Source organism: Ceratotherium simum, chromosome 23 (assembly GCF_057802395.1).
Source record: "Ceratotherium simum simum isolate JZ-2026a chromosome 23, ASM5780239v1, whole genome shotgun sequence".
Taxonomy (NCBI): domain Eukaryota; kingdom Metazoa; phylum Chordata; class Mammalia; order Perissodactyla; family Rhinocerotidae; genus Ceratotherium; species Ceratotherium simum.
The window spans coordinates 1,113,171-1,123,373 of NC_141922.1; the positions used below are offsets into that span (position 1 = coordinate 1,113,171).

A 10,203-nucleotide genomic window follows, 5' to 3' on the forward strand; every position below is an offset into this window, starting at 1 on the left:
GAGACCCCTGGCCCGGTCCGCGCAGGCCGCCGCGCCCCCGGGGAGGTTCCGATGGACTCGGCTCTAGGCCGGCGCCGAACCCCCTGGGGCCGGGTCACTGGGCTCAGGCTGGTCCCTGGGCCTCCTGCCGAGAGCGGCCGCAGCCGGGAGAAGCCGGGGGCCCGGGACGGGACCCGGCCTTAGAGCGGGTGGGGAGGGGCCTATGTGGGCGTGGGCGTGGCCTCGGATGGGGCGGGGTCTCACGCGGCGCGGCTCGCGGCTGAGGGCTCAGCCCGGGCGGGCCTCAGATGCGGCGGGGATTGTGGGGCGAGGCCTCAGACGGCGGTGGGTAGGGTCTAGTATGGGGCGGGGCCTTATGCGGGGATGGGGTGGGGCTCCGTGGGGCGGGGCCTTAGTCGAGGATAAGCAAGGCTTCGGACCCGGCGCGGTCTCATGTGGGACGGAGCTCCACCGGGCGGGGGCTCCGCCCGGCGGAGGCTCGGCCTCTGCCCGGTAGCTCCACTCAGACTCCAGCCCGAGGAGGCGGCTCCAGAGGGCGGGGCGGGGCGGGGCGGGGCGGGGCGGGCCCCACCCCCGGGCCGTCCGCGCGCCCGCGCCTCCCAATTCCCGGAGCGGGGCTGGGGATCCAGGCGGCGGGGGCCGCTCCGCTCCCGGCTAGGCGTCTGGGCGCCGGGCCAGGGCGGGCGGGGAGCGGCGGCGCGGGGCAGCGGATCGCGCGGAGGGCGGCGGCCTCGGCCCGCCGAGCCATGGCGGCCCCGGAGCCGGCGCCGAGGCGGGGCCGGGAGCGGGAGCGGGAGGACGAGAGCGAGGACGAGAGCGACATCCTGGAGGAGAGCCCGTGCGGCCGCTGGCAGAAGCGGCGGGAGCAGGTGGGCACGGTGGGGCTGGGGGGGAGGTGTCGCGCCCACCTCGGGTGGAGGGGCCATGGTGGCCACGCGAGGCGTGGGGGTGTTGGAGGAGCCGGGAGGCCGGAAACCTCTCCGCGGCCTCGCGCAGGTGGCTCCCTTCTTGGCCGGCCCTTGGCCCCCTTTGGCCTGGCCCCCACGCGCTGATGAGGAACCCCCAATTCCCTAAGGTCCAGTATCCTCCAAGGACCGCCTCCTCATGCCTCTGGGACCAGCCGCTAGCCCTCTGGGGACCATCTTCAAACCCCTGAAACTGCTCCAAATCCCCTAAGCCCAGCCCTGGATACCACTCCTTGGTTCGTGGGGGCCAGTCCTCCTCCAGGCCCCCAGCTTCGCCCTAGAGCTGGCCAGGGCCTGCATCCCACGCTTGGGTCTGCAGAAAGGGTGTGGGCAGAGACCAAGCCCCCACTCTCTCCCCTGACACATACCAGAACACTCATAGCCCCCACCCCCACCCCCAGGTGAACCAGGGGAACATGCCAGGGGTCCAGAGCACCTTCCTGGCCATGGACACGGAGGAGGGGGTGGAGGTGGTTTGGAATGAGTTGCACTTCGGCGACAGGAAGGCCTTTGCCGCGCACGAGGTGAGGTCCACTGCACCCCCCCCTTGCCCCACCCCATGACCACCCCGTGACTGGCCCCCCCTTCCCAGGAGAAGATCCAGACCATGTTTGAGCAGCTGGCCCTAGTGGACCACCCTAACATCGTCAAGCTGCACAAGTACTGGCTGGATGCCTCTGAGGCCCATGCGCGGGTGAGCCAGGGGCACACCAGGGAAGGGGTGAGGCCCCCAGCTCGTGGGGCAGCTGTGGAAACCCACCCACCGTTGGCCGAGCCGCGAGCCTTCCCGCTCCACAGGTCATCTTCATCACAGAGTATGTGTCCTCGGGCAGCCTCAAGCAATTCCTCAAAAAGACCAAGAAGAACCACAAAGCCATGAACGCCCGGGTATGGGGAGTGGGCTGGCGCGATGTAGGAGACAGGAAGGGGTTAGAGGCTGTCAAAGACAGCGATGGTGTGGGGGCACCGGGTGGCTTCAGGAACAGGAAAGGGGTTGGGCCGAGGCGGGGGTTCCGGGTGGGCACCGCAAGCCCAGCCGCCTCTCCCGTGCCGGTCCGACGGAGTCCGTCCGCCGCCAGGCCTGGAAGCGCTGGTGCACGCAGATCCTGTCCGCGCTCAGGTGAGGGCCTGGGCTTGCCCGCGCGCCGCCCTGCCGCGCCCCCACCTCCCCGGCGCCCCCTGACCCTGCTCTGCCTGCTCTCCCCCCACCACTCCCGCAGCTTTCTGCATGCCTGCAGTCCCCCCATCATCCACGGGAACCTGACCAGTGATACCATCTTCATACAGCACAACGGCCTCATCAAGATCGGCTCTGGTGCTGGCGGGGCGGGGTGGGGCAGGGGGGCGGGGCTGGGGTACCTGCCGGGAACCGAGGGCCCCCAATGCCCCATCACGTTGACGCCCGCTCTTTCTACCCGCGGTGGCCGGCGCAGTGTGGCACCGCATCTTCTCCAATGGTGCGTGGGGCCCCTGGGGGGATGGAGGGCCCTGGAGAGGTGCAGTCCGCTCATCGCTGGCGCTTTCCATAGCACTTCCGGACGATCTTCGAAGCCCCATCCGCGCGGAGCGCGAGGAACCGCGGAACCTGCACTTCTTCCCGCCAGAGTACGGCGGTGAGTCCCGGAGGGCTTCTCAGTGCTCGCGCGCTCGGCAGCTGCCCTACCCGCTCTGACTTGCTCTCCCCCTTTCAGAGGTTGCTGATGGCACTGCTGTGGACATCTTTTCCTTTGGGATGTGTGCACTGGAGGTACTAGCCCTACGGCCACCTGGCCACCTCCCAGCTAGCTCCCTTCCATCTCACCTGTACTGTCCCCTCCCATGCCTGACCTGGCCCTGCTCCCCAGATGGCTGTGCTGGAGATCCAAGCCAACGGGGACACCCGGGTCACAGAGGAGGCCATTGCTCGGGCCAGGCACTCGCTAAGTGACCCCAACATGCGGGTAAGCAGCTTGCCCTGCCCCTCCTGGCTGGCTCTCGATGCTCCATGTAGGGCCAGTGAGTTGCTCTGGGCAGGTCTGGAGGTGCAGCGGGTCAGTGCCACTGAGGGGTGTGTCAGCCCTGCTGCACAAGGGACCACCCGCAAGGAGCACCTTAGCTAGACCGCATGTTGAGTTCAAGGCCTGAAGGCTCTCAAGGCACATTTTTTTTGTGTGTGAGGAAGATCACCCCTGAGCTAACATCTGCCAATCCTCCTCTTTTTGCTGAGGAAGACTGGCTCTCGGCTAACATCCATGCCCATCTTCCTCTACTTTATATGGGATGCCGCCACAGCATGGTTTGACAAGTGGTGTGTCGGTGCGCGCCCAGGATCTGAACCTGGCCGCCAACAGCAGAGCGCATGCACTTAACTGCTATTCCACCGGGCCGGCCCCTCAAGGCACATTCTAAGGACAGGGAGACGAGAGAGCTACTCCCTCTGTGGGCACTATTGTTATGCCCATTTTATAGATAAAGAAACCGAGGCTCAGGGAGGCTAAGCACTTCACCCAAGGCTTTAGAGGAAGTGGTGGAGCCAGTATTTGCACCCGGGTCTGCCCGACTCCACATCCCCGCCTTTAAGCCTCCTGGAGACAGGCTAGAAGAGATGTGGCCCCGCTGTGTGGGGAGCATGGTGGGTGGGGGACAGGCCAAGGGAGTGTGGGGCAGAAGCTGCATCCACAGCCTCTCTGGCCAGAGTCTAGCGACTGTCTGGCTTAACCACATGGCCTCAGGGGAGCAAGGGAGGGAAGTGATGGGGCCCGATGGGGCTGGTGGGGAGGTGGAGCCAGACTAGACATGAGGGGCAGTGGAGGGCATGGATGTGGGGCCGGGCAGGGGCCCATTGAGATCATCTCTGAAGCAAGGCCTGAGCTGAGGCAACCAGGAGAGGGGCAGGCTGGGGTTTAGGCTGGCCCGCACTGGTCTCCAGGGGCCTGGGCTGATCTGCGGGCACTCTGCCGGCCCCAGGGCTGCAGGGCAGGGGCTAGTGTCCTCCCTCAGCAGTGCAGGCTTCATCTGTGAATTGGGGGTGACAACGCCTACTCCCCACGATTTTTGTGACGGTTATGGAAATAGAGCATGGGAAGTTCTGAGCCCAGGGCCTGACTCCTGTTTGTAGGATCAGGTCCTGGCCTGGCTGCTAACAGGATGCGTCTCCCTACATGCATTCCTGCATGAACGCTCCCACGGAGATTGGACCCTTGGGGTCCGGGGACTTCAGGGGCCTCATCTCCTCATACTGTGGGGCCAGAGCAGAGACACTCCGCCCACTGCAGCCTCTCCTCTCTACAACCCCAGGAGTTCATCCTCTCCTGCCTGGCCCGGGACCCCGCCCGCCGGCCCTCTGCTCACAACCTTCTGTTCCACCGCGTGCTCTTCGAAGTGCACTCACTGAAGCTCCTGGCAGCTCACTGCTTCATCCAGCACCAGTGTGAGGGTCAGGCCAGCCCAGGGGTGGGCCGAGGGCCTGGAGTTGGGATGTGGAAGGGGGCCCTCCAGAACCCGTGACTCAGGGTCCACCACCCTGAGTGCTCCTGTGGCCTGCAGACCTCATGCCTGAGAATGTGGTGGAGGAAAAGACCAAAGCGTTGGACTTGCAGGCAGTCCTGGCAGAGATCCCCCGGCCCCCGCGGCAGTGGCGGTGAGTGGCCTGCCACCTGGAGGCCTCCCTTCTCTGCCTGGCCAGCCCCCACCCAGTCATGCCCCACTGGGAGGGCAAGCTGGCTGGCCACCCCTCATGGGCTTCTCGCACCCATGCTAGGTACTCAGAGGTCTCCTGCTTGGAGCTGGACAAATTCCTGGAGGATGTCAGGTGAGAGCTGGCGTGAAGTTGGGGAACAGGCGGCTGCCAGGCCTGAGCCCCCAGCCACCCCTGGTGTGTCCCCAGGAATGGGATCTACCCTCTGATGAACTTTGCTGCTGCTCGGCCCCTGGGGCTGCCCCGTGTGCTGGCCCCACTCCCCGAGGAGGCCCAGAAGGCCAAGACCCCAACACCAGAACCCTTTGACTCAGAGACCAGAAAGGTGAGCCCCCACTTCTGTTGCACCGTGCCAGATCTCAGGCCTGTCCCACTGCCCAGGGGGGTGCCTTTCTCAGGGGCTTCGAGTCCCCCCAGCCCAGCCCTCCTCCAGGCTGCCAGAGACCAGGTCCTGGCTGACCACTCTGTGGGAGTTGGGAGGCAGTAGGACAAGCTGGGATACCCCATTTCCCAGAGGCTCCTGCCCCCTGCAGACCCCTCCCCCATCCCTTGCTGCTTCCACCGTACACGCTGGCCCCCTGACCCCACCCTGCTCCAAGCAGCCTTCATCTTGCACTCTCATCTACCCCCAGCCCTCTCTGATCCCACCCCCTCGGCTTGCTGATTCCCTGACGTTTGTGTCCTCGTGTCTCCTCCAAGGCCCCCAGCCACTGTGCTTCCCCAACCTCTTCTCCTGCAAGGCTCCCTCCTGGCCAATCAGCCTCAGCCCCTTTCTCTCCCTTTCCACGTCCACACCCACTGGGTTCCAGAGGCTTTGGTTTCAGCCTTGAGTATGTCTCCATGGTCACCACCCTAATCGGGGCCACCTCCATTCCCCAGCCTGGCCGCCTTCCTCCTGGCTCCCCTCCACAGTGCAGCCAGAATTCATGTCCTAACAGCCACAGTGGCCCACAGAGATGGTGTGGTCCTCAGCCTGACCGAGGTGCTCTGAGGCCCAGTCCTGCTGGCATCCCATGTGTCCCTGCTGACAGCCCCCCACCCCCGCACTGCTTCCCACAGCTCCCTCTTTGTTCAGGTGTTCTCTCCACCTGTGAAAACTCCTATTCATCCTTCAGTACCCAGACTCAATGTCTACTCTTCTGGAAGTTTTGCTTAACTCGCCAGGCTGTAGCAGTGAGATGTGCTTTCTAGCCTCTCCTGTAGAGAATTTTCCCATTTCCAATCCTTACTGTCCCTTCTGGGCCCCTTTGAGGTGGCATCTGTTCTTGCTGCTTAGTTGCTGAGTTCGAGCCTTTGTGGTGACCTTGCCCCCCGCCCCCCAATCCCAGGTGATCCAGATGCAGTGTAACCTGGAGAGAAGCGAGGACAAGGCGCCCTGGCATGTGAGCAGGGCTGGGGTCTGGGGCGACACAGGTGTGGCATGGGGAAGGGGGGGAGGTAACAGGGGCAGAGCGGACTCTGGGAGCCTAACCGCGCCCTCCTGCATCCTCAGCTCACTCTGCTTCTGGTGATGGAGGACCGGCTGCACCGGCAGCTCACTTACGACCTGCTCCCAAGTAGGCGGGGTGGGGACCTGGGCGGGCGCGGGTGCGGGCGTGGGCAGTGGCCTCACACCTCACCCTCATGCTGCAGCCGACAGCGCCCAGGACCTCGCCGCGGAGCTCGTGCACTACGGCTTCGTCCATGAGGTGTGCGGGCCGGGCAGCTGGGCCGGGAGGGCATGTAGGGTGGGCCACGCCCTTCCGTTGCCCCACGCCTCCCTCTTGCCCTGCAGGACGACCGGACGAAGCTGGCCGCCTTCCTGGAGAGCACCTTCCTCAAGTACCGCGGAGCTCAGCCTTGACCGCACCCCAGCCCCTGGAGACCAGCCGTGCCTGCCCACAGGGGGAAGCTCAGCATTGGCCCGGGGTGGGAGAACCAGGGGCCGCCTTCTGCCTGCATGCCTAGGGGCTAATGACCAGAGGCCTGCTAGTGAGGAACCTCTGCTTCCACAGCTTCGGAGGAGCCCTGGGGTGGGGGTGGGGGGAGTGGTTATGCCCTATGTCCTTAGGATCAGGATTCCCCCACCCAGCCTGCTTCCACAACTCAGCATCCCTTCCCATATCCTCCATTTCCTGGCCAAGAGTCCCCCCTGCCTACCCCCCCAAGCTATCTGGTCAGTGACTGAGCCCTCAGCATGGGGGAGGCGGCCTGGCAGGGAGCCACGGTGCTGGGACATGGGAGTCAGCCCAGGACAGATGTCTGCCCAGGGAAATGCTCCATCCTGGGTTGGTACCACAGATCCACACAAGGAACCCCCACCTCATGCCAGTGGTGAAGCATCTGCAGGTGTCAGGCATGGCGCTGGGTGCTGGGCAGGCCCCTGACCTGGCGGGAGAAGCAGGCAGCAGAGACAAGAGTCCAAGAAGCTCAAGTTCCCAGCTCCATGTGGCTCTTTCACCCCACCCTCCATCCAATGCAGACCTGCTCTGGAGCCCCTCTCTGACTTTCTGCTGCTCTGAGACCAGGACCTGCTGCCTCCTCTGCAGACACTCTTCTGGCCCCTGCCACCCCCTCCAAAGGGCTATGTTCTCTCCTGCATCCCCTGGGCTGGAGAGGTCGGGGTCAGGTGTCCACCCTGCTCCTCACTGCGCCTCCTCTCAAACTCACCACCTCCCGCATCCCCTCCCTCACCTCCCCGTGGCAGCTGCCTCCTGGGGTCCCTGTCTCTCCCACTCAACTCCCTTCCCCCGCCCCCCCCCCCGTCCTTGATTCTCTTGGATCACCTCTCCTCCATTTTCAAATTTAGTTAAACACTCTTGAACACTTTAAATTGCATGTATAAATTTAGTGCCTTCAGGTTTCTTTTTAAGCATTTCAAATGTCAAACCAGGAAATCTCACCACTGTATTAGTTCTCTGTTGCTGCTATAAGAATTTCCCACCAACTTATTGGCTTAAAACAACACAGACTTACAGTTCTGTAGGTTGGAAGTCTGGTACAGGTCTCACCAGGCTAAAATCAAGGTGTCAGCAGGGCTGCATTCCTTCCTGGAGGTTCTAGGGGAGAACCGTTTCCTGCTCCTTCAGGTTGTTGGCCTGCAGGTGTGAGGCAGGGTGCTGGGCGCTGGGCAGGAATTCATTTCCTTGCAGTGGTAGAGCTGAGGTCCCCATTTTCTTGCCTGCTATAAACTGAAGGCTGTTCTCAGCTTCTAGAGGCTGCTGCATTCCTTGGGTCATGGCCCCATCCTCCATCTTCAAAGCCAGCAACGTTGGGTTGTCTTTCTTATGAACCATCTGTCTGGCTTTCTGCAGCCCAGAAAGCTTCATGATTAGGTTAGGTCCACCCGGATAATCCAGGACAATCTCCCCGTATCAAGGTCCTTAATCACATCTGCAGAATACCTTTTGCCACGCAAAGTAACATTCACAGGATCGGAGGGTTAGGTCATGGACATCTATTGCAGGGGGGGGTCATTATCCCACCTACCACACCACCCTAACCAAAAACCAAAACAAAACAAATTTACCAACACATATCTAATAAATTAAATGTAAAAATATAGTGAATCTCAAGTTATCTTAAACATCCCAGTACTCTTTACAAAATTATTCAAATTCTTACACTTTTCAACTTAAAATTACAAATCTAAAATAACTTACATGTCTAGCTGGAAATCCTGATGCTAAGATGTCTGATTCTGCATCGTCTTAAACAGTTTCGTGTCAAATGCATAACAGATTGTGTACCAATGATTAAACTGAACTCAAAATTGTGGATACCACCATTGCTTCATTTAATTGTGCCTACATTGAGGTTTTCATTTTAACTTTTATCTTTTCAAAGGGGTATACATATTATTTTAAAAGTGGAATGAATTTTTTTAGGCCAATAATAAATAAATAATAAATACAGTCTCCAACCCTGATCCTTTCCAAATGCAACTCTCTTAGCTGTTTCTTCAGGCACTTAAAATTCATGTTTCACAAAACGACATACATGCTTTTACTCCTTTTTATTGGTTTTTGTACATTAGGTGTCCCCTGCTGGCATCCTCTGGGGGAAGGGGAGTCACTGGTCTCAATCCCTTGACCTAGCATCATCCCAGTGTGAAGGGTATTATAGCTTCATCACCACAGGTCTCAGCAGAGAACAAGGTGTCCTAGAATTATATTTGCTTTCTTGCACAACTTTTTGTTTTTCCTGGGGTTAATAATTGCTTTTTTTTAATTTGCTTAGTTTTCTATACATTTCTCATTAATTCATCCTTAGAGTCTCTTGCAGAAGTGTGAACGTCCTCTCAATACTTGAGATTCCTTGCACAATTGACTATTCAGTTTAATCTTTTCCTAGAGCCCCCACCATGCCCACTGTCTGCCCCAGGCTGCTTGTTCTTGGGCCTGTGGCCCAGCTGTCAGCATGAGTTACTCCTTCACCAGCATCCTGGAGCACCTCCTTTCTCTTGTCTCTGGATCCCACACTTTCCTCATTCGCCCTCTGTTTGAGGAGGAACAACCTCCAAGTTTCCTGAGAGGGTGCATGGGGAGTTATGGAGTCTTAGCCTGTTTTCTTATTCTACTCTCACATCTGTTTGTTACCATTACTAGGTACAAAAGTTTGGTTAGGTTGGGAATTATTTCGTCCCAGGATTTTGAGGGTACCATGTTACTTTCTTCTAGTTCTGAGAATTTCCATGCCTTTCTAAATTCTGACCCTTTGTCTGTGATTTCTTCTCTCTTTCTCTGACAATCTTCTCTTTGCACCAATGCTTTGGAAATTCTCAATGATGTGTCCTGATATAGACCTTCTCTTTCATCTATTGTCCAGAGATCCAGACCCTTCAATTCTAGGAAATTTTCTTTGTTTTTTTGTTGACTTCTCCCATCTGCTTATTTTCTGGAATGCTTATTACTTAGATGTTAGATTTATCTTTCGAGAGGCATAATATATGGTGGTTAAGGGCATAGGCTTTGGAGCCATTCTGCCGTCTCCTGCTGCGTGACATGGGTCTGTGCCTCTACTTCCTCATCTGTAAAAATGGGGATAACAACAGTGCCCACTCCATGGGGCTGTTCTAAGGACTGCACAACTTCATGTGTGTAATGAAATGAGAACAGCACCCAGCACACAAGCACTCTGAATGCCATATTATACATCAATGTCAAAGTTCACAGGCGAAGCTGCCACCAGAAGGTGGTGCTTCTGTCCCCCTCCCCGGGAGCGGTGGCAAAGTCCCAGCCCACCCACCCCTTCATCCATCCCCCTCTATTACAGAGGCCTCTGAGGTGCCAGCCCAGTTCTAAGCACTGAAGAGTACTGACCAGTGTGATTATGATTACATTTTCTGTTTTTTAGCTATCTGGTTTTGTTGTTAGACATTCTGAAAGATTTCAACTCAATCTTTCAAACCTTCTATTGAACTGTTCATTTTCCTCTCATATTTTTCAGTTGTAAGTGCTATTTTTCATTTGCTGAATGTTCTTTATACCCTCTTGTTCTTGTTTTTGGGTACATCATCTTCTCTAACATCTCTGAGGATATGGGTTTAGCTTTTTTTCCTTCTTCTGCTTGCTTTATTGTTTC

At 58.5% G+C, this 10,203-nt stretch overlaps 1 protein-coding gene across 7 annotated transcripts; it reads left to right on the forward strand.

The window, feature by feature from the left end:
* Positions 1–693: 693 nt before the first annotated feature.
* Positions 694–8,587, forward strand: NRBP2 (nuclear receptor binding protein 2). Of its 7 annotated transcripts, XM_087447288.1 has the most exons (19): positions 853–869; positions 1,076–1,201; positions 1,367–1,489; positions 1,558–1,659; positions 1,764–1,853; positions 2,045–2,085; positions 2,186–2,280; positions 2,399–2,422; positions 2,495–2,578; positions 2,657–2,712; positions 2,810–2,905; positions 4,242–4,380; positions 4,491–4,584; positions 4,705–4,755; positions 4,831–4,966; positions 5,970–6,023; positions 6,134–6,197; positions 6,274–6,329; positions 6,416–8,572. In XM_087447288.1, the coding sequence occupies exons 3-19, from the start codon at positions 1,382–1,384 to the stop codon at positions 6,482–6,484; spliced, it is 1,359 nt and encodes a 452-aa protein (XP_087303414.1). In that variant the 5' UTR covers positions 853–869; positions 1,076–1,201; positions 1,367–1,381; the 3' UTR covers positions 6,485–8,572. The 7 variants fall into 7 exon arrangements, with proteins under 7 accessions (XP_087303412.1, XP_087303410.1, XP_087303413.1 ...); XM_087447286.1 differs by lacking the exon at positions 1,076–1,201 and having other exon boundaries at positions 694–869; positions 5,970–6,054; positions 6,416–8,587; XM_087447283.1 differs by lacking the exon at positions 1,076–1,201 and having other exon boundaries at positions 696–869; positions 6,416–8,573.
* The last annotated feature ends 1,616 nt before the right edge of the window (positions 8,588–10,203 follow it).

Bases quoted from the DNA above. Each gene is read 5' to 3' on its own strand.
- NRBP2 (XM_087447283.1), top strand. From the start codon at position 747: ATGGCGGCCCCGGAGCCGGCGCCGAGGCGGGGCCGGGAGCGGGAGCGG. The intron at 1,490-1,557 runs GTGAGGTCCACT...CCCCCTTCCCAG, and splicing joins AGGCCTTTGCCGCGCACGAG to GAGAAGATCCAGACCATGTT. The intron at 6,198-6,273 runs GTAGGCGGGGTG...CTCATGCTGCAG, and splicing joins CACTTACGACCTGCTCCCAA to CCGACAGCGCCCAGGACCTC.